Source organism: Tupaia chinensis, unplaced genomic scaffold (assembly GCF_000334495.1).
Source record: "Tupaia chinensis unplaced genomic scaffold, TupChi_1.0 Scaffold000119_2, whole genome shotgun sequence".
NCBI classification, from domain to species: Eukaryota; Metazoa; Chordata; class Mammalia; order Scandentia; family Tupaiidae; genus Tupaia; species Tupaia belangeri.
The window spans coordinates 682,126-705,511 of record NW_006159586.1 but is presented as its reverse complement, the minus strand read 5'-3'; the positions used below and the strand labels follow the sequence as shown (position 1 = coordinate 705,511).

Here is a 23,386-nt window from a genome sequence, read left to right as displayed (position 1 = left end):
GAGAAGAAGCAAGCCACCACGTCCAGTACTTGAACCGTAGTCGGCCATGTGAGAGTGTCCAGCGCCTTATCCACCACACCATCTGCTGGTCCCCAAATTCTCTTTTTCTTTGATACAAAAAAATCACTTCTGTGAATTGGAATAATCCTGTAAATATTTATTACACCGTTGTTTACTGTGATAAAAATTGTAAACAATTTAAATGCCCATGACCAGTGGACTATTGTAGTTTAATAAAGAGTATTTTCATAGATGATAGCTTTTTATGCACTGATAAGTGTACAGTAGTAACCATGTCTGTGATAGAAGGAACGTACAAAATTGTGTATGTGTGCCACCATTAGTGAGAAAATACTTTGTTCAAGTATACAATCCATTCATAGACTGTAAAAGGACATGTAAGAAATAGTTAACAGTGGTTTTCTTTAAAATGAGAAACTGGGGACCAGGTGAGGTAGAGTCTGGTTTTCATTATGTATGTATTTTTTCCTATCTGTGGATTTACGTGTTACCTATTTTGAAAAAGTAAAATGGTCTTTTGAAAATCACAGAACAATTTGTGAATAAAAATAGAATATATAGTAATAGTGATGGGAATAAATTCTGTTTTGAAGGTTTTTCATTTTGACCATTTTCTTATATAGCTTCTTTAGACTTTTATGACTGACTGGGATCTTTTAGAGACTTTGTTTTCCTTTCTGAACTAGTTTTCCATGTTGTGTTCCCTGTCCTGTAGTTAGGAAAAATGAGGCTGACAATCCCATGCCGAGCAGTGACTTGTACACATTTGCAGTGTTTTGATGCTGCCCTTTATCTACAAATGAATGAAAAGAAGCCCACTTGGATTTGTCCTGTGTGTGACAAAAAAGCTGCCTATGAAAGCCTGATATTAGATGGGTAAGTACATACTTTTAACAACTGTCAGTAATGTCTTCATTGAGTGTAGTCTAACTAATACTCTAGCACAGGGCCAGCAAATGGTGTGTGATTAAGGTGCTGGATCCCACATGGCTGACTCTACGGGTCATGTCCTGGACCCAGCCACCTGAAAATCACATTGGGCATGTATGTGTGTTTCCAGAATTTCAAGAGGAGAATGGAGGAGAAGAGATTGTGGTGTGGCCACTTCCCCAGGGTGTGAGTTATCACTTTCCCTATTTCTCTGGTGAGCGCATGTATCCTATAGCAAAAATCTAAAAAATAAATAAGTAAATTAAATACTCTAGCATATAAAGCCAGATATTTTTGCATCTTTTTTGTTTTATAATTATTTATACTCATTCCTCATTTAAAACTGGTTATTGACCTGGTTATTGACTTTTTTAAGTATTATTTTGTTTATTACTTTTTAATTTGACTAGAGAGAGGAAAGATGAGAAAGCAAGCTGCCAGGTTCAGGACTGGAACCATGGTCAGCCGTATGTGAGTTCAGCACCTAACTACCACACTACCTGCCAGCCCCAAGATTATTGTCCTTTTTATCTTTACAGTTTGTTTTGGAGATTTGAGGGTGTGTAGTTTCCTTTTCCTTCTGCTTTCAAGATTTATTTTTTGAAAGTTCATAGGAAGGAGGGAGAAAGTCTCCTGAGTACCGTCATTTTTTTACCTACAACTTCTTGAAGTAGCAATTTGGACCTTTGCAAAAAACAGAGGAAGTGATTGGCTAGATATAGTCACGTTAGGCAGCCAATAAATACAAAAGTAGAATCCATGCTTATTTTTTTCTGACTCTGGAGACCAAACTGTTAAGTATTGTCTTTCGTATTATAATTTTAATAAGTAAGGCATGCTTTTTTTTTCAAATAACACTTCTTTTTTGGGGGGGAGGTTTTTCGCTATAGGCACGTGCGCTCGCCAAACAGACAGAGAGGGACATAGAGACAGAAAGTGAGAAATCACCCCCCAGGGGGGATGGTCACGCCGCAATCCCTTCTCCTCCGTTCTCCTCTCGGGATCTTGGGCACGCACGCACATGTGCCCGGCGTGAGTTTTAAGCCACCGGGTCCGGGACACAAACTGCGGTCGACTACATGGGAGTCCTGCGACATAGCCATTAAGCTAACTGCTGGTTCCCCAAATAACACTTCTTTTAAAATTGCATGTTACTCATGCGCCATTGTAAAATTTAGAGAATAAAATTAATGAAAAGATTAAAATTGTCAACAATGCCATTCTATTGCTGATGACTTATTGACATATTAAAAAACTTGAAGCCATACTTTATTAATGACTTGTACATAAGACTTTCATTCATTATATAGCAAAAATATTCTAGATCTTTAAAATAACTTGGATAACGGACAAATTTTTTTTCAGAAGACCATTACTGTGGAGAGAAAATGAGGCAGTGAAGAGTGAATGGGGATATTCAGCTTTCTCCCTAAACTGTTTTACTAGGTTTTAATTTTTGTAATAGTTTTAGCTTTTTTGAAATAAGTTTTGATTTACAGAGAAAGTGCATCAGTAGCACAGAGAGCCTCCATGTATCTTATAATGAATGTATTAGCATTCTGCCATAATTGTATTTTCACATATTTTCTCAACATATATATGTATACATTTTTGGTATATTGTGTCGAGAGAAGATGATTACTACTATTTGTAGAATTCTTTTGAACCTTTTTAAGAGTTGCATACAATCTTATTCCTCCTTTACCTGTTAATGTTTTAGCATGTGTTTACTAAATACTAGATATTTTGATTATTTCTGATTTTTCTATTTTTAAAAAATAATTATTTAATTTTTCATTATTATTATTTTTAAAAAAAAATTATATGGCACCTGCACTCACCAGAGAGAGTGAGCTGTTAAGATTCAGGACTCAAACTACGGTCGGCCATGTGGAAGTCCAGTGCCTCAACTACCACGCCACCTGCTGGGTCCCACTTTTTCTATTTTAAATTGCCCTATGATATGAACTTCTCTTTTTAATTATTTTACTTAATTTTATTTCTTCTTCTTCAGTTTGATCAGAGAGAGAGAAAGAGAGACAGAGAGAGAAAGAGGAAGCAAGCCACCAGGTCCGGTATTCAAACCATGGTTCCCCATGTGGGAGTCCAGTACCTTAACCACCATGCCACCCACTAGTCCTGATATGAATATTTTTGAAGTTGTCATTTTGTATATGTCTTTGTAGTTTTCTATAACATAAGTCCTTAGAAATAGAAGTACTAAATCAAAGAAATCATGTAACTTTAAAACTTTTGGTATTCATCATTAAGGTGTTCCTAGTAGGAATAAGCTTTTCCTGCTGTATCATTTTACTCTTCCTGCTAACAGCTATTGCCCACTTCTCAATCCTCTTGCAGGTCTTACATATTAAATCTTATTTTTATTCTACCAATTTTCTGATTATAAAAGAAAAGCCATTGTTTTGATTTCTTCTTTTGTATTATAAAAAATTATCAGATATGCTTTTACTCAATATGGTTAGTCTTTTTCCAGATTGCCTCTCAATCCTCCCTTTTCTTTTTTTGAGTGTTTGCCGTAGGGCATGTACATTCGCTGGAGAGAGAGAGAGTGAGAAATCAACCTCTTGCGGGGATGGCCATGCTGTATGTAGTCTCTCTCTTGTTTGTTTGGTTTTCTATCTTTCTTTTTTTTTTTTTTTAAAAAAAAAAAAGGTTTTTGCCTTAGGATGTGTGCACTTACCAGAGAGAGAGAGAAAAAAAAACAGTGAGAGGGAAAGTGAGAAATTACCCTCCAAGGGGGATGGCCACACCGTAATCCCCTTTTCTTCATTTTCCTCCCGGGATCTTGGGCATGTATACAAAGACACTTGGTGTGAATTTCAAGCCACCAAGTCTAGGACTTGGACTGTGGTCAGCCATATGGGAGTACAATAGTATAACCACTACACCACCTACTGGCCCCAGCTGCATTCTCTTCTCCCTACTTTACTTCTTGGGCTTTCAGGCATACATGTACATGTGCTGGCATAGTTTTCAAGCTGCTAGGTCCAGGACTCAAACATGGTTGGCCATGTGGGAGTCCACTGCCTTAACTACCATGCCACCTGCTGTTCCCTCCCCTTTTATTTCATTTTTCTCTGGGTTCGTTATATTGATTTATAAAAGTGGTCATTATCTATTGAGGATATTAATTTCTTTGTCTGCATGTGCCAAATATATTTTCCCAGCTTGTTTGCCTTTTAATTGTATTTATTGTAACTTTTTTCATTTAGAAGATTTACCTTTTTATTTCACTAAGTCTGTCTTTTCTTTTTTGAATATCTACTTGCAATGTATTTAGAAAATTGTGGAGATTTTAGATAAAGCGTCACCTGTTTTTCATCAGATAAATTTTTCTTTAATGGCCAGAGAGCATATGTGCTTGCCAGAGAGAGACAGGGAGAGAGGAGAGAGCGTACCCCCCTACTTCCTCAAGTGGGGTGTAGTCGCACCACAGTCCTTTTCTCTGTCACTCCATCCTCTGGGGATTTGGGATAGACCTGCACACATGCCTGGTGTATTTTTCAAGCTGTTGGAGCCAAGATTTGAACCACTGTTGGACACTGAGGGATCCAGCTCCCTTAACTGTAGGCTATGAGGCTGGCCCTAATGATGATGTTGTTGTTTTTTTTATTTTTTTTTTCAGTTATACAGTACTCGGTTTTCTCATGTGTCCCTTCATAAATTTATTCACCATAATACTTATTGAATACCTATGATGTATGGTTAGGTATCAGATACTGGGTCTAAAACCATGACTAATACTTCTAGTGTAGGAGTTAGTAAAAAATGTATCTTAATTGTTAAGGAGGGCTATGAAGGTAAAAAAAACCAGCACTGTGAGTAAAAATTTAGGGAGCAGGGATTTATTTATTAATGTAGGGATCACCCAACTCTTACTACTTAGATTATTGGTAATCTCAACATTTAGTGAATAATCTCTTCCATAGGCCTGAGATATGTGCATTATCTGTACATACTAATGTTAATTTCTGAAGTACTGCTTGTTCCATTTATCAGTAGTAGTAAGATAGTACAAAACTAGTTATTTGATTTCTATTGGGTCATCAGAAAAGTCATGACTTATTTTTCCATTAAAAAATGCATTATGACCTTTCCAACAATCCAGTATTGTATGCTAATTTTTTTCTTTATTTTATTTTCTTTATTTTTGGAGAGTTTTTGCTATATAGGGCATGTGCACTCACCTGAAAGAGAGAAACAGAGAGACAGAAAGTGAGAAATCGCCCCCTAGGGGGTATTTCAGGCAGGCACGCACATGTGCCCAGAGGGAATTTTAAGCCACCTGGGCCCAGGACTCGAACTGCAGTTGACCTTGTGGGAGTCCAGCCACGTAACCATTATGTCTTCTGCTGGTCCCCAAGTCATCATGCATTTTTGTGTAGAAAAACACAGAAAAATGTATCATGACTTCCAATGATCCAGTATATTCTGCTATATTCACTTAAATAAAAGTATTCTCAGATTGCACAGAACAGTTCTTGGAGATTTTTATTGGAATTATACCAAGTTTTTGATATAAATAGGGGAAAATAAACATCTTCTCATGAGGTGGCACTTTTTCTTTCTTTCTTTTTTTTTTTTTGAGAGATTTTTGCTATGGGGGTGTGCACTGACTTAGAGACAGACAGAAAGCAAGAAATCACAACCCCCTACCCCCTAGGGAATGGCCACACTGTAGTCCCTTTTCCTCCATTCTCATTTTGGGATCTTGGGCATGCACACACACAACGTGAGTTTCAAGCTGCTGGATTCGGGACTCAAACTGAGATCAACTACATGAGAATTCATTACGCCATCTACTGGTCACTCTCTTCTACCTATTTTTTTCTGCCTTATTGAGATATAAGAACTGTGGGGACCAGCAGTTGGTGTAATGGCTGTGTCGCTGGACTCCCATGTAGTTGACTGCAGTTCGAGTCCCGGACCTGGTGGCCTAAACTCACGCCGGGACTGTGTGCGTGCATGCCCAAGATCCCAAGAGGAGAATGGAGAAGGGATTGCTGTGTGACCATCCCCCGTGGGGGGTGATTTCTTGCTTTCTGTCTCTTTGTCTTTGTTCCGTCTTCTTACATTGACTAATCTGTTAATAGAATTAATTATGTTTATCAACTGTTGAATCGTATACTAATCTTGTATTCTGAGGCTAAAATCTCATTAGATCATGATGTGTTATCCTTTCTGTTAATGGATTTGTTTTATTGGTATGTAGTTTGTCTGGTAACATCTTTGTCTGATTTTAGAATGAGAGTAATGCTGCCTTATACAATGAATTGGCAAGTTGTGATATTTCTTCTCAGATACATGTTAGAATTTCCTTATGCAGACTTTTGAGCCTGAAATTTGTTTGTGGCAAAGTTTTTAATTTCAAATCTAATATCTTTAATAGATTTAGGGCTCCTCAGGTTATCTATTTATTTCTTAGTGAGCTTCGGTAAGTTTTACCAGAAGTTTGTCAGTTTTATTGATCTGTTCAAAAAACCAGCTTTTGGAGCCAGCTGGTGGCAAAGTGATTAAGTCGCTGGACTCCACATGACTGACCTTGGTTCAAGGCCCAGACCTAGTGACTTAAATATCACTTGGAGTGCATGTGTGTGCATGCTGAAGATCCCAGGAGAAGAACGGAGGAGAAGGGATTATGGTGTGGCCATCCACCCAGTGGATGATTTCTCACTTTCCTTTTCACTCAGAAAAAGAAAGAAGAGAGAGAGAGAGAAAAGGAGGGAGGGAGGGAGGGAGGGAGGGAGGGAGAAAGCCAGTCAGCTTTTTTTTAGTTCCATTGCTTCTTTTTCATTTGTTTCTGTTCTGTACTTGGTCACTTCCCTTTTCTTATTTTCACTTAAATTTGTTCTTTCTCTCGGTTAATAAGTTTACTGATCTGACTTCTTTTCTAGTAGGGAAGATGAGTCTTACACATTTTTCTAATTGAGGTATAGTTCCCCAATTTTATTATATATTTTTTTCATTCAGTTTCAAGTACTTTCTAATTTTTGTTTTTATTTTTCCTCTTTTTCATGGGTTTTGTTTAGTTTCCAGATACTGGGAGATTTTCTAGAAGTTTTCTGATATTGACTTCAAATTCCATTTTGGCCCTAGTTGATAATCTGCTTTGAGTTATTTTAAATTTATTGAGACTTTTTAATGTCCCCAATCCTCTCTCCTCTCTGCCCAGTGTCCTTATCTCTGGATTTTTAAAAACTTATAAATTATTTTATCGTATAATAACCTTTGTCTGCTTATGTTTGTTTTATGTATATTTTGTTGGAGGTTGTTCTTACTATTAGCCCTAACTAGGAGACTTCAGGTGTCTTTTTCTATCTAGCCACTGCTAATGTAGATGATACTCAATAAAGTCTGTATAGATCTAAAACCTAGGTTACAGTATTTATATAGTACAAAGTATTGAAATACCTAGAAAAAAAAAAAGTCAGGTAGCATCACCATTTACTTATTTATTTATTTATTTTAGAGGTTTTTGCCTTAGAACACATATGCTTACCAGAGAGAAAGAAAGACACAGTGAAAGGGAAAGCGAGAAACTGCCCCTGTGGGGATGGCCACACTGCAATTCCTTCTCTATTCTCTTCCTGGTATTTTGGGCATGCACACACAGATGCCCAGCATGATTTTGAAGCCTCCAGTTCTGGTACTCGAACTGTGGTCAGCCATGTGGGAGTCCAGTGATGTAACCACTATGCCATCTGCTGGTCCTGCATTACTTTTGCCTCTAAGGTAATGTGTATTGATTTCTTATTTCACCTTTGAACACAGGCATTGATTATAAGTATGTACATTCTTAATTGGTTTTCTAGGCTTTTTATGGAAATTCTCAATGATTGTTCTGATGTGGATGAGATCAAATTCCAAGAAGATGGTTCTTGGTGTCCAATGAGACCGAAGAAAGAAGCTATGAAAGTATCCAGCCAACCATGTACAAAAATAGAAAGTATGTATAGAATGGTGGTAGAGAGTAATAAAAAAAGACATGCAACATTGTCTTTATCCTTAGTGTTGGCCACTAGAATACATTTGGAGTTCAGGTTATTAACTTTATCTTTTGATCATCTGTAACATATTGGGTCCTTGGAAAAGTTGGGACCAGCATTTGGCATAACGGCTATGTCGCTGGACTCCCATGTAGTCGACCATGGTTCGCATCCCAGACCCAGTGGCTTAAATTCATGCGTGTGTGCCCAAGATCCCAAGAGGAGAATAGAGAAGGAGGATTGGGGTGTGGCCATGCCCCCTGGGGGGTGATTTCTCGCTTTCTGTCTCTCTGCCTCTATCTTTCTGGTGAGCACACGTGCCCCTATAGCAAAAACCTCTCTAAAAATAAAAAAGTCATGACTCATTTTTGTGCAGGAAAATATGAAAAAATACGTCATGACTTTTCCGATAACCCAGTAATATAGTTTCTACCCAGATGATTTTTATTAACAACTGGTTAAAGTTTATACCATCTTACTAGCCTTTTCTTGACATATTTTTCAATGTAAAATAAATAAAACAGTAACCTAAAATCACTTTTAAAATATTTGTTTATTATTATTATTATTTAAATTACTGTAGGGCACATGTGCTGACCAGAGAGAGACAGACAGGAGAGAGGACAAATGAGAAAGTAAGCCACCAGGTCCAGGACTCAAACCGTGATCATCCATGTTGAAGTTCAGTGCATCATCCACCACCTGCTGGCCCCTAACCTAAAGGCATTTTAATGTATGGTTCTTGTTACAAAGTTAAAAGTTAAAAATGAGGGAACCAGCAGTTAGCGTAATGGCTATGTCGCTGGACTCCCACGTAGTCGACCGCGGTTCGTGTCCTGGACCCGGTGGCTTAAAACTCACGCCGGGCGCGTGTACGTGCGTGCCCAAGATCCCGAGAGGAGAATGGAGGAGAAGGGATTGCGGCGTGACCATCCCCCCTGGGGGGTGATTTCTCGCTTTCTGTCTCTATGTCTCTCTCTGTCTGTCTGGCGAGCGCACGCGCCCTACAGTGAAAATCTCTCTCCAAAAAAAAAAAAAAAAAAAAAAAGTTAAAAATGACAGTTCTATGAACTTTTTTTTTAGAATTGTTTTTAGAGTGTCTGTAGGTGGTATACCAAGCTCAGGTAGTTAGGCTCCATCATGGATTAATGGGCCTGGGGGGAAGGGGAGAGAGTCACATGGTAGTTATTTAGAAAGTGAAGAAATTGTTTTCTCCATTTCTTGTCGGAAGGAATTTTATTATTGTCTTGGTTACCTAGAATGCATACTCATCCTTTAAATTCCTGTACCTGTCCACACTGAATGGGACAAATTAGAGCAGTTTGAGTAGTTGAGAACCATAAGTCAACTGAAGTTTCTTTTTATCAAATACAGTCTATTTACTGCATTTGAATTTTGTTTTGACCATGTTTGAAATTCTAATAATGTAATGAATAGTAAATTTTCAGAGTAAGAAAAGGGGGAAATCAGAGGATTTATATCAATATGAGTTATTCCCCTGTGATTGGTACTGAACCTAATGCTGCAGTGACCATGGCTTCCTCATCTTTGAGAAAAATGGATAGTGATTTAATTGATTAATTCCTTCTGCTTTTTCATTTTCAGCTAACACTCATTTTTTACTAAGTGAATTATAGGAAATAATATACTTTTCTTTGAAAATATGAGGTACTATATGGTATATGAATTTAGGCAGAAAGGGCCTGATTAGCAGATAATGCATAAGAAAAACTTATGTCTGAATAACTTAAATGAGAAGGGAGTTTTTCAGCTTATAGAGGTGAAATTTTTATCAAGTTAGATTTATGGTAAGACTCCTTTGTATTCTTTGATATGAGCATTATTGCTAGAATGGACATATCTGATTTTGACTTAACTGTGCCACATGTCCTTTATAATACATAGCTGGAGCAGCCGTGTACCCTTGTTCCATGGACTGGGACCAACTCCCTGACTACTGATGTCTGTCTGTACAGTGACTACTGACTTGGGAAGATAACTAAGAACATGCTTTGGAAGGAGACTTTGGACCCTCTGTCAGAGACTAGAGTTCATAATAACTCCCAAGAAAAGCAGTCAGTTTATAAGTCAGACCTCTCAAGTTGGTCTCTGTCCGTGGGAGAAAGTATACTTCATTCTTGAACACATTTTTTTCATGCACTTTTTTTTTTAATAAATATGTTGGAATATACAGTACAGCACTATAAATATATTTTCTTTCCCTTATGATTTTCTTAATACTTTCTTCTAACATTATGCAGGTATACAGTATATAATTAATATAATAACCAAAATATGTGTTAATTGACTGTGTTATTCATAAAGCTTCTGGTTAACAGTTGTTTTAAGATTTTTAAGTTATTTAATTTTATTCATCATTGTTCATTTTACTATGAAATTAAAATAAAATTTAATTATATAAATTTAAATTTTATCAAATGAAGTAATAATAATAACTAGAGTGAGAGAGAGAAAGTAAGAAAGGAAGCCACCAGGTTCAGCACTTGAACTGCTGTTGGCCATGTGTGAGTCCAGTGCCCTAACCACCATGCCACCTGCCGCCTTGACAGTAGTTTTTTTTTTTTTTTTTTTTTTGCTATAGGGCAAGTGGGCAGAAAGAGGATAGAGACAGAAAGCGAGAAATCACCCCCAGGGGGTTGGTCACGCCACAATCCCTTCTCCTCCATTCTCCTCTCGGGATCTTGGGCACGCACACACATGCGCCCAGCATGAGTTTTAAGCCACTGGGTCCGGGATGTGAACCGCAGTCGACTACGTGGGAGTCCAGCGACATAGCCATTACGCTAACTGCTGGTTCCCGACAGTAGTTGTTTTAATAGTGTTTGTAGTTATGTTTTGCAAGGTTCAGAAGCTATTGGGTCATCACAAAAGTTATGACATATTTTTCTAAGTTTTTCTATCCAAATGCCTCATGACTTCCAACGACTCGAGATGAGTGTAGTAATATGTACCCATAGTTCTAGGTACTTTGAAGGCTAAGGCAGGAGGATTACAAGTTTGAGGACAACCTGGGCAACAGACCTTGTCTTTTTCTTTTTAAAAAATAATCTTATTTATCGTTATTTTTTTAATTTGCTATAGGGCATGTGCAGTCACCAGAGAGAGAGAGAGAAAGAACACAAGAAAACAAGCCATCAGGTCTGAGAATCAAACCCAGATTAGCCTTGTGGGAGTCCAGAGCCTTAACCATGCCATCTGTTGGCCCAGTTGCTTTTTTTTTTTTTTTTTTTTGAGGAGAGAGGTTTTTGCTATAGGGCATGTGTGCTTGCCAGAAAGACAGAGACAAACAAACAGAGAGACAGAAACTGAGAAATCACCCCCCTCCCAAGGGGGATGGCCATGCCGTCATCTCTTCTCCTCCATTGTCTTGGGATGTTGGGCACGCACGCACACGCTCCCGGCGTGAGTTTAAGCCACCTGGTCTGGGACTCAAACTGCGGTCGACTACATGGGAGTTCAGCGACATAGCCATATTATGCTAACCGCTGGTCCCGATGTTTTTTTTAACTTATTGTCAATATATGATTTTAAAAAAAAAATTGGCCAGAGAGAGAGGGAGAAAGTAAGAAAGCAAGCTGCTAGTTCTGGGACCTGAATTGCAATTGACCATGGCCTTGAACTGAGTGCAGTGCCTTAACCAGCATGCCATCTGTTGGTCTCATCTTTTTTTTTTTTTTTTTAAATATTCCTTTCCTTTAATGTTACACATGGAGTTTTGACTGCATGAGGGTCAATGTCACTAACACCCCCGTTATTCAGGGATCCAACTATGTGTTTTTACTGGCTTTATATTGTCATGGATGTACTGCAGAGTTAAGACTCTTACAGCTAGGGTTTGTGTTATATCCTTGATATTTTTTTTCTTTCTGTTTTCCTAAACGCAGGTTCCGCTGTCCTCAGTAAGCCTTGTTCAGTGACTGTAGCCAGTGAGGCAAGTAAGAAGAAGGTGGATGTTATTGACCTAACAATAGAAAGCTCTTCTGATGAAGAGGAAGACCCTCCTGCCAAAAGGAAATGCATCTTTATGTCAGAAACACAAAGCAGCCCAACCAAAGGGTTTGTTAATCTATAGTTCACTATTGTTCATTACACTTGTCAGCTAAATGTTCTTGGGATAGGTTTGTAAATATTTTTTGAGAAGGTATGTAAGTATAGAAGGCTATTTTAGTTCACCTTTGTTCAGCTGAAATATTTTCAAGTAAACACATTGTTTATAGGAAAGCAAATTTTGATGAGAATGTTTACATCTTTGGAAAGGGAGCGGTTGAGGTATTTATTTCATATTATATATTTTATTTTTTCTTGAACCTATTTGTAAGGAAATTTGACATCTCAGACTAACATAGGAGGAATGGAGTGTGGAATTGGTAATCTGACAAGTGGGGATTTCATTTCTGGCACCATTGCTTGTTCATTTTGTGATCTTGGATGACATATTTAACTTATTTGAGCTTCTGTTTTCTTTTATGTGAAAGGGAGTTAAAATCTACCTTACAGTATTACTGTCACATGTCAGTGAGGTAATGATAAAACAGCCTTTTTGTCAGGCACATGGTAGTTTCTCAACAAAGCTTATTTCCTTTCCTTTCTTCCCTCTCCATGGCAAGAGGTGACAAGGAACTACATTCTAGTCTGTATTCTTTATGATTCATTGGCGGGCGCCATTACTGACCTGTATTAGAAAACGGGTCTACCTTATAGAAAGATTTTGGACCATATGAAGTTTAACAGTTTCTTGACAGCCCATGAACCCTTTGTTTCAAACTTGCGTTTGCAAATCTCATCTCTTTGGCCTCTCAGTTTACTCGCTTTTCCTAGTGGCTTTGTTGAGGTATAATTTGCATGTCATAAAATTTGCTCTCTTTAAGTATAATAATAGCACAACTCAATTATTTTAGCAAATTCATAGAGTCATACAATTGTTATAATTTAGTCGTATAATGTTTCCAACATCTAAAAAATGTCCTTCATGTTTGCTTGTAGTTTATTCCCGTTCACATCCTAATTTTAGTCAAGTCATTTATCTCTTTTCATCTCTATACACTTGCCTATTCTACACATTTACAGAAATGTCTTGGTAAACATTGTTGCAATGTCCTTGCAGCATTCTTTTTCTTTTTTTTTTTTTAAATGTTTTTTTCTTCCTGTTCTTTTAAAATGACTTTTTATAGTTTGTTTGTTTTTCAGGTTTTTACCACAGGGCATGGGCACTCACCAGAGAGAGACAAAGGAAAAATGAGAGCTAACCTCACACAGGTCAGATGACCACACTACAGTCCCTTCTCCATTCTACTTTCAGGACTTTGGGCACACATGCACACACATCTGGCACAATTTTCTTTCCTTTTTTTTTTTTGGAGAGGTTTTTGCTATAGGGCGCGTGCGCTCGCCAGAAAGAGAGACAGAAAGCGCAAGAAATCACCCCCCAGGGGGGATGGTCACGCCACAATCCCTTCTTCTCCATTCTCCTCTCAGGATCTTGGCCACACACGCGCCTGGCGTGAGTTTTAAGCCACCGGGTCTGGGATGCGAACCACGGTCTACTATGTGAGAGTCCAGCGACACAGCCATTACACTAATTGCTGGTCCCATCTGGCACAATTTTCAAGCTGTTAGGTCCAGGGCTCGAATTGCAGTAAGCCATGTAGGAGTCCAGCGCCCTAACCACCATACCACTTGTTGGCCCCTATGTTACTTTTAAGAATTAAACTGTTTAGGGACCAGCACGTAAGGTGGTGGTTAGAGTGTTGGACTCCCAAATGACTTAACTGCAGTTCAAAAGTTGGACCTAGTAACTTGCCTTCTCTCTCTCTCTTTCTTTCTGTCTGGTGAGAGAGTGTGTCCTGTAGCAAATTTAAAAATACTAATGATAAATAAAATAGCTTAGGACCAGCAGTTAGCGTAATGGCTATGTCGCTGAACTCCCATGCAGCCGACTGCAGTTCGAGGCCCGGACCCAGTGGCTTAAACTCATGCCAGGCACGTATGCAGGCATGCCCAAGATCCTGAGAGGAGAATGGAGGAGAAGGGATTGCGGCGTGTCCATCCCCTCTGTGGGGTGATTTCTCGCTTTCTATCTTGGGGGTGCTTTCTCGCTTTCTATCTCTGTCTCTCTGTCTTTCTAGCTAGCGCACACGCCCTATGGCAAAAACCTCTCAAAAAAAAAATATATAGCATAAATAATTTTTTGAAAAAATAAGCTGTTTGAGCTACATTCTTCAGTGGTATTATACATGTATATATAAATATATGCTATATTAATATATATCATATATAAATATATCAATATTTAACTTAATATATGAGAGGTTTGCTGTAGGGCGCACGCACTCACCAGAGAGACAGAGACAGAAAGCGAGAAATCATCCCCAGGATGGCCATGCTACAGTCCCTTCTCCTCCATTCTCCCCTCGGGTTTTTGAGCACACACACACACACTCACACACACATGTGCCTGGTGTGTTTTAAGCCACTGGGTCCGGGACTCAAACCATGGCCAACTATGTGGGAATCTAGCAACATAGTCATTATGCCACCTGCTGGTCCCTAATACTTAAATTTTTAGATCTGGTTTATGCATCATACTAAAGAGATATATTTTCTCTTACGTATATAATTACTTATGAATTAAAAAATCTTTTTTGGTAATTGCTAGAGGATACATACACTTTTCAGAGAGAGACAGAGGGAAGGAAAGGTAGAAAGCACTCCACAATGGGTGTGGTCACACCACAATTCCATCTTCTCGTTTTAGACATACATACACATCTCTGGTGTGTTTTTGAGACTGTTGGGGCCAGGATTTGTACCACAGTTTGCCATGTGATACTCAACTCCCTTAAACACTAAGCTACTGCTCCCCCCCCCCTTTTAAGAAGAACAAAAAATGAGGAAAGAATTTTGTTTTTCAGCACTTACCTTCCATCCCCAGAATTCTCCTTTGAAACAATTTGGTTATAATTTATAGAAATATCATATAATTTATATGATAAACAAAATATGAAAATATAATTTTGAAACATTCACTGGAGTGAAGAATCTGTGATCTGTGGAATGCTTAGATTTATTTGGTATTTCTAGATTTTACTCTTCAGTGAAGTCTCATAGAATATACTAGAAAAAGATAGGTTGTGAATGCTGCAGTTAGTAGGATTCATGACAGGTAGAAAGATCATGCATTATATGCTAACTTAAGAGTTGATGCTATCTTGGCATGCCACAGGGGTCTACCTTCTGCCTTCCCTTACCAGACATGTTTATCAGTTCTTGATGAAGACATGAAACTACAGATGTGGCACATGCCTTGGGTCATAAAATCTGAAATGACCTCAGAATGCAGAGGAATAAGGATAGTTTATACCTGTGGTCAGCTATAGAAATAAATGTTAAGGCCCCCTCATATTGGTTGAAAAGAAAACAAAAACTAACCTTGGTAAAGTAGATGTTTGGGGCTAAAGCAGCAACACATGAAAGTTTTGATTTTAAATCTATATAACTTAGAGCTATCCAGCTCATTCATGAAGTGAGTATAACCCTTAATACTTATACTGGTTCTACACAATAACCCCCATACAGAAGAACCCTTAGGAAGTAGGCTCTCATAGAGAAAGATAAATGCAAATTCTGAATTCAGTCTTGGGAAATAATGGGTCGTTAAAAAAGTTACAACACATTTTTTCATAGAAAAATACATCATAACTTTTCTAACTAATAATTTATATACTAAAATGACATCTGATATGATTAGATAGAGTTTATCCTAGAAGTGTTTTAACATTAGGAATTATATTAGTAAAATGGATCTTATCATAGGATAACTATATAGTCTTTATATATGCTGAAAAGGCATTTGTTTTATCTTTTTTTTTTTTTTTTGGAGAGATTTTCACTATAGGGCGCGTGCGCTCGCCAGACAGACAGAGAGAGACATTAGAGTCAGAAAGTGAGAAATCACCTCCCAGGGGGGATGGTCACGCCACAATCCCTTCTCCTCCATTCTCCTCTCGGGATCCTGGGCACGCACGCACACGCGGCTGGCGTGAGTTTTAAGCCACCGGGTCCGGGACGCGAACCGCGGTCGACTACGTGGGAGTCCAGCGACATAGCCATTACGCTAACTGCTGGTTCCCTCTTTTTTTCATCTTTTTTTTTTTGGAGAGGTTTTTGCCATAGGACGCATATGCTCGCCAGACAGAGACAGAGAGATAGAAAGCGAGAAATCACCCCCCAGTGGGGATGGCCACACTGCAATCCCTTCTCCTCTATTCTCCTCTCGGGGTCTTGGGCACGCACGTACACACACCCAGTGTGAATTTAAGTCACCAGGTCCGGGACTCGAACTGCAGTCGACTACATGGGAGTCCAGCGACATGGCCATTACGCTACGCTAACTGCTGGTCCTGGCATTTGATAAATTTCCATTTCTGATAGTAACTCTTCAAAATGCCAGAATTTACCTCATGGTTTGAAGGGTTCACCACTTAGACTGATTTGTTCTTAGATAGCATTAATAGAAGAATTACTATTAGAAGCATGGTGTCCACAACATACTGTGTTAGGTTTGTTCCATTTTAGGCCTTATGGCTCTTACTTAGAGCATTTTAGTCAGAGGTGATAATAAGATGGGGTATTAATGACCCAGCCATGGTACTGCATAGATAGTGCCACCACTTGAAAGACCGGAAACCACGTGGGAATCTTGGTTTCCTTCCCTGGGCCCACCTGGATATGGATGTTTGCGCATCCCTACAATCCTAGCAAATTGGGAGACCGGGACAGGAGGATTGGAACATGGCAAGACCTTGTTAAAAAATATCCTTTCTTTCTCTTCCTTTTCCTTACTCCATCTCAGAAAGGTGAGGGTTGAGGAGAAGTAGGCTATTAAATGAATTTAGCCAGAGGAGGGGGCAGGAAGGTAAATAGAACCTAGAGCATGATTGATGAAGGAGTCCAGAAGTTAAGCTGTTAAGCCAGGTAAGAGTAGTGACGGTTACCTCATTCTTTTTTTTCTTTAAGAGGTTTTTGCTGTAGGGCTTCTACACTTGCCAGAGACATAGAGGCAGAGAGAGAGAAAATGAGAAACTACCTTCCAAGGTTACTCCACAAGCCTTTTTCCTTTGTTCTCCTCTTGGGATTTTAGGCATACATGCACACGTACTCCATGTGAGTTTTAAGCTGCGGGGTCCAGGACTCGAAATGCCATCAGCCTTGTGGGAAACCAGTGCTTTAACCCCTATGCTACCTGCTGGCCCTGGCTCCTTTGTTTTTAAATGGAGTCATTGACTAGCTGTATTAAGTTTATTTTTTGGTAAAATATTCAGTGGGTTTAGATTCCAATGAAGGAAAGATGTGTGGAAAGCTTTCTATCAGAGCTTTCTGAACTGTACAAAAGTTGATTTTTTGTGTGTGTGCTAAAAATCACATTTTCTGTGTTAGAGTGGATGCTGCAAGTGGAGGCGCGTGCTGTGGTTATACAATTTCTGTGACTCCTTCTTACTATTGGATGTTTGTAATTTTATTCTTGGTCATCCTTTTGATATCCTTTTTGTGGCTCAGCATCTAAAATTTTTATGGTATTTTTTTTGTGTGTGGTTTTTTAAAATTTTTTTGGAGAGGTTTTCGCTATAGGGTGTGTGGGCTCACCAGAAAGAGACAAGAGAGACAGGAAGTGAGAAATCACCCCCTGGGGGGATGACCATGCCACTGTTCCTTCTCCACTCTTCTCCTGGGATCTTGGGCACACATGCACACACACCCTATGTGAGTTTAAGCCTCCAGGTGTGGGTCTCAAACTGCAGTCTACTACATAGGAGTCCAGTGATACAGCCATTATGCCAACTGCTGGTCCCAATTTTTATGTGTTTTTTGTTTGTTTGTTTGTTTTACTGGTCTGTAAGTTTTTCATAGAACTTCTTGGTCAGTGATAGTAAGAAAATAAAGACTAGAGAATGAGAAATGAGGAAATCATATTTTAACTTACAGTCCAGATAAAATAAATAAAGTAAATAAAAAGTGTCTTACCAACAGAAAGTCATTGCTAACATTTTGATGGTAGTCCTAGCCCATTTTCTTACATACCTACTAGAGTGTTTAGATGCATCTTTAGAATACCTATCTGAGAAAACTGATATGTTAATCTAAGATGTTCAGAAAAACCTTCGATGCTTTCCTATACTAACAGATAATTTTATATATTGTTTCCTTACCCTACTTCTTGGTAATTGAGTGGTTGCTTTGTCATTAATAAAGAGATACTCTAAAGATAGGAAACAGAAGTATAGGGAGAAACTTGTTTGTCTCCAGATTAAGAATCATTAGGAAGCGTAACAAAATTAAATCTTTTTTTATACTTTTATGATCAGAATGTGGTAATTTAGTGAATTTCACATTTATGAATAAAAATTTTCAACCCACTTTCAGACATCTAAACATGGGCCAGGTATGAATTCATGTAATTGTTTGAGCTAACACACAATGTATAATAGTAATATTTGTGTTGTGTTATTTATGTTTAAAGGTATAAAAATTGAAAATATGTATGTATACTTGCATAATGTATATACATGCCTGTTAGTGTATTTACTATTCACATGAGGAGTCAGTAACAAAATCTAAAAGTTTAAAATAATTTTTTGTTACTTTATAGTGTCACATTTTTATACCCATAATTCCACTATACATAGTCATTTACATTTCTCCATGAGATCTGTTCATTTATATCTGTAAATACATCACTTTTTGCCTAGGTTTTAGAATCATTTTATGTTTCTGAATGTGATCCTTGTGAAGATTCGATAAAAACAAAAATCCTCTACTAGTTTGTAATTTGATAATACTAATTAATAATACTTGCAGCCATTCTGTATAAAGTTGACTATGTGTTAGTGGCTGTAAAGCTCAGGACATAGGAATTAACCAACACTAAATATTATAGTTCAGCTTTTCATGTTGGTTGATGTTTTAGGTGTTGGTTAATAATTTGTACCCCCTGGGACCAGCAGTTAGCGTAATGGCTATGTCGCTGGACTCCCACGTAGTCAACCGCGGTTCACGTCCCCGACCCGGTGGCTTAAACTCACGCCAGGCGCGTGTGCGTATGTGCCCAAGATCCTGAGAGGAGAATGGAGGAGAAAGGATTACGGCATGGCCATCCCCCTTACGGGGTGATTTCTCGCTTTCTGTCTGTCTGTCTGTCTCTGTCTTTCTGGTGAGTACACGTGCCCTATAGCGAAAACCTCTTCAAAAAAAAAAAAATAATAATAAATAATTTGTACCCCCCACTGGATTGGCATTTTTGGATGTCTTGACAGTCCATGTTTTAACATTGGAGAAATAAGGAATAATCGTTCTCAGTTTTGTGTTATTATGTGAATTTGCCATATGGTATAATTAGGTTTCATTATTATAACACACAGTGTGTAGGGTCATTGACTTGATTCTTCTGTTGGCATAAGTCAAAGGGTAAGGGATGGAAAGGGAGTTTGGTGGTTATCGTTCCCTATAGATGTGATCCAAGTTGAAGGATCAATTTAGGATCATGGCAAAAGAACATCTCCAATATGAACTATCAAAGGAAAAACTTATTTTATTTATATTTTGCTACAGGGTATGTGTGCTTTCCAGAGAGAGAAAATGGAAAACCCCAGGGGTAGGCAGGGATGACGGAGGGATGGCCACACTATAATTCCATCTCCTTCATTTTCCTTTTGAGATTTTTGAGCACACTTGGACATGTACCTGGCATATATTTCAAGATGCTGGGTCCAGGACTTGAACTTTTAAGTCAGCCATGTGGGGTTCAGCTACCTTAACCATCTCACCACCAGCTGCTCCTAAATATACTTTAAATTAGAAGCTTTAAAAAAATAAATGAAACTATATAATCCTCAAAAGCTTGCCTCTTACATAATAAATAAATAAATAAATAAATAAATAAATAAATAAATAAATAAAGTATTAATACTGTTCAATAAGCCAGAATAATCAGAGGCACTGTTTTAGCCTCTTTTCCAGCACAAACATGTACCTAATCTGTTTCTCTGTATTTCTGTTTTTCCTTTCTGTTTTTTGTTTTTTTCTCTTTCTTTTTAAATTTGTTGTAGGATATGTGTGCTCATCAGAGAGAGAAAAAGAGAGTGAGAAATCACCTCTGGGGGGGGGGATTTGCCATGCTGCAGTCCCTTCTTTAGTCTCCTCTTGGGATTTTGGGTGCACTCACACATGTGCCTGGCATGATTTTCAAGCCACCAGGTTCAAGACTTGAACTGTGTGGTCAACTATGTGGGATCCAGGTACCTTACCTTCCATGCCATTTGCTGTCCCCTCTCCTTGTTTCTCATATCTTTCCCCCGGTTTCTGATCTGCATTCCTGTGTAAGAAATAGGCTCATTTGTCATTTGAAAACACTTTTGGTTATTTTCTCTTCTATTCTATCCCCATAGAAGACCAGTTTTCAAACTGTCTTATTCTGTCTCTTTCCTCTCCAGAGTCCCTCCTATCCTGCATGTAATTTTAGGTCTTCAAGTAGCATTGGATGCTAAGAGACCTCCTGATTCTAACCTAGGAAAGCCAGTCTTTGGAAGATAACTTCCTGTATATACCATTTCTGAATTCTGATGTATTTATTCTCTTTTCTGAGATTGAGCCATATATGTGCTCAGGATAACTTTGCTTCCACAATACCAGGGGCATTCTTTTTGTTTTCGACAAATAGTGTAGAATCATAGCTGAACCAGGGTCTCCTCATGTCTAAAGCAAACCAGTTTTAGAAGGATTCTGTTGTCATTATTTAAGTCCTTTGACTTTTTTCTTGAGAGAGATTTTTGCTACCGGGCATATACACTCGCCAGACAGAGAGAAAGAAAGCAAAAAATAACCCCCCTTGGAGATGGCCACACCACAATCCCTTCTCTTCCAGTCTCCTTTTGGGATTTGGGGCACATACTCACACGTGCCCAGCGTGAGTTTTAAATCGTCAGGTCTGGGACTCGAACCATGATTGACTCGGTGGGAGTCCAGCAGTGTAACCATTATGTCATCTGGTCCCAGTGCTTTGACATTTAAATTGAGGTTATGAAATAGTTACTTAGTGTATGAAGAATGTTATGTAAATATCTAATCATTTCTTAATTTCAGCATTTAATATATGTGCAATAGCAGGAAGTGATTAGACCAAGAGAAAGCATCTAGAGGTCCTAAGTTATCATTCAAGTTCAACTTTGTGACCAGGGTCCTACTTAAAATTTCTAAGAATCCTGAACCTTCTTTATCTTTGCAGTGGTCTGTCCCAGCTACAGAATTCTGTGCCTCAGTCACTGAGCTTACTGTGACTGACTGAAGTGACTAAGTTTAGTAGTGGTTTGGGATTCTTCTTCCTTTTTTTTAGAGGGAAAAAAAAAATTATTGGGACCAGCAGTTAGCGCAATGGCTATGTCGCTGAACTCCCTTGTAGTCAACTGCGGTTCACATCTTGGACCCCGTGGCTTAAACTCAAGCCAGGCGCATGTGTGTGCATGCCCAAGATCCCGAGAGGATGGAGGAGAAGGAATTGCAGCATTGCCATCCCCCCGGGGGGTGATTTCTCGCTTTCTGTCTTTCTGTCTCTCTCTGGCGAGCACACACGTCCTATAGCACAAAAACCTCTCCAAAAAAAATTATTTATTTTATTTATTTATTATTATTTCTCAATTTGCTTACAGGACACATGTGTTTACCAGACACAGAGAGAGAAAAAGGGAAAATGAGAAAGCAAACAAGCAGGTCCAAGACTTGAACCACAGTTTGCCATGTGGGAGTCCAGAGCCTTAATCACCATGACACCGGTTGGCCTCAGTGCTTTGGGATTCTTACCTTAATATTTTGACCCCTGTTCATAGCTCATATTTGTTGGCAAGATGACCACCACTAGCCATATTGTCAGTAATGTCGTTTAGTTTGCTATATACATTGAAGGTGTTTTTATGAAGTTCTTGTTGTTTACTCTGGGCCAAGAAAAAAATGTAGCTTACATAGGAAATAATGCCAATTAATCTTCCTGTAAACCTGAATTTTTCCAAAAATATGTTTAGCTATACTGCTTCTTGAAATTTTGAAATTATAAATTATGTATGAAGTATTTATGTTTTTTTAATTTGTATTTTTAGAAGCATAAACATCTGGTTTCAAGATCATGTTCTTAGAAGTTTAGGTGGTGTCATGAAAGTCCCTATTTTCATTTCTGGATATTATATCTAAGTTCTATATAGTTACTTTTTCTAATTTCTGATTGTGGCATACTACCCTCAGGTTGGCTGGCTTTATAGGCTTGGCTAACTTTCCTCAGATGATTCTCAGATAAGATTGCAAGTAATTAATAAAATTCAAGTTAAAAGTGAAGAGGTTTTGCTTGAACTCTAGTGAGTAGCTTTACTAGTACATAAAAGGGCTGTGATGTAAACAAAATCTTAGGACTTCTCTAGTGTAGCTAAAAATTTTTATGAGTTAAATATATAGTACAGGTAAATTGCTAACATATGTTACATAGACACTTATACAAGCATATATAAAGTATATTTCTATTCGTGGATCAAAGAGTTACCTTACTCCAGCAGTGTCCATTATGTTTTAATGTCAGCTTGCTCTTATATCACAGCTGCTGTTGAGAGCCAAGTGTTCATGTTAAAGTGAAGACTTGAAAAAGAGGAGAGTAGAGTGGAGGACTGTGTAGTGAGTAGCTGCTGTAAAGGTGTGCTGAAACTTGGTGAATGTTCGTCTGAGAATGCCCAGTGGTGCAGCTCTTCTCTCCTGTGAACTAACAGCCAGATTATTTGTAATTTCCCATGCTATTTAAAACAGGGTTCTCATGTATCAGCCATCTTCTGTAAGGGTGCCCAGTGTGACTTCGGTTGATCCTGCTGCTATTCCGCCTTCATTAACAGACTACTCAGTACCATTCCACCACACGCCAATATCAAGCATGTCATCAGATTTGCCAGGTATGTGGAGAGTTTTTATTTTGTTTCTTTTTTTTTCTCGATCCAATTTTATAATTTATTTTGAATCTGTGGAGCAAGTAGTTTTTTAAAATTTTAAGTGGAAGTGCTAAGACATTTGAAGACCTGTCAAGGTCGTGTGTGTTTAAAATGTCATATCAGTTGTTATCATTTTAACAGTTGAGTATTCTATAGTTTCTTGTTGATAGGTAGTAAAATTTTAGAGTTTATTTTCTCTTGTAGAGAATTTGTATCTATAGATTTTATTTTTCTTGGTTTATTTATCATAGAATCTTCACCCTTTAGGAAAGAGTATTTTCTAATACTCTTCTTGGTAGCCCATCACAACCTACACTGTGGTAGTATGGGGCTGATTTTACCTACCAGCTTTACACTGTAGATTTTATACCCCTGTAAAAAAAGAGTCTATCATCTCTT

General features: G+C 38.3%; 1 protein-coding gene across 5 annotated transcripts in view; it reads left to right on the top strand.

Moving 5' to 3' along the window:
• Window positions 1-23,386, top strand: part of PIAS2 (protein inhibitor of activated STAT 2) — a 72,500-nt gene that overhangs the window by 30,198 nt on the left and 18,916 nt on the right. For all 5 annotated transcript variants that reach the window (XM_006144425.3, XM_006144424.3, XM_006144423.3 and 2 more), the window contains exons 9-12: window positions 737-897; window positions 7,785-7,918; window positions 11,864-12,035; window positions 22,812-22,951. In XM_006144425.3, coding sequence (XP_006144487.1) covers window positions 737-897; window positions 7,785-7,918; window positions 11,864-12,035; window positions 22,812-22,951 — 607 coding nt within the window. The remainder of the gene's footprint in view (window positions 1-736; window positions 898-7,784; window positions 7,919-11,863; window positions 12,036-22,811; window positions 22,952-23,386) is intronic.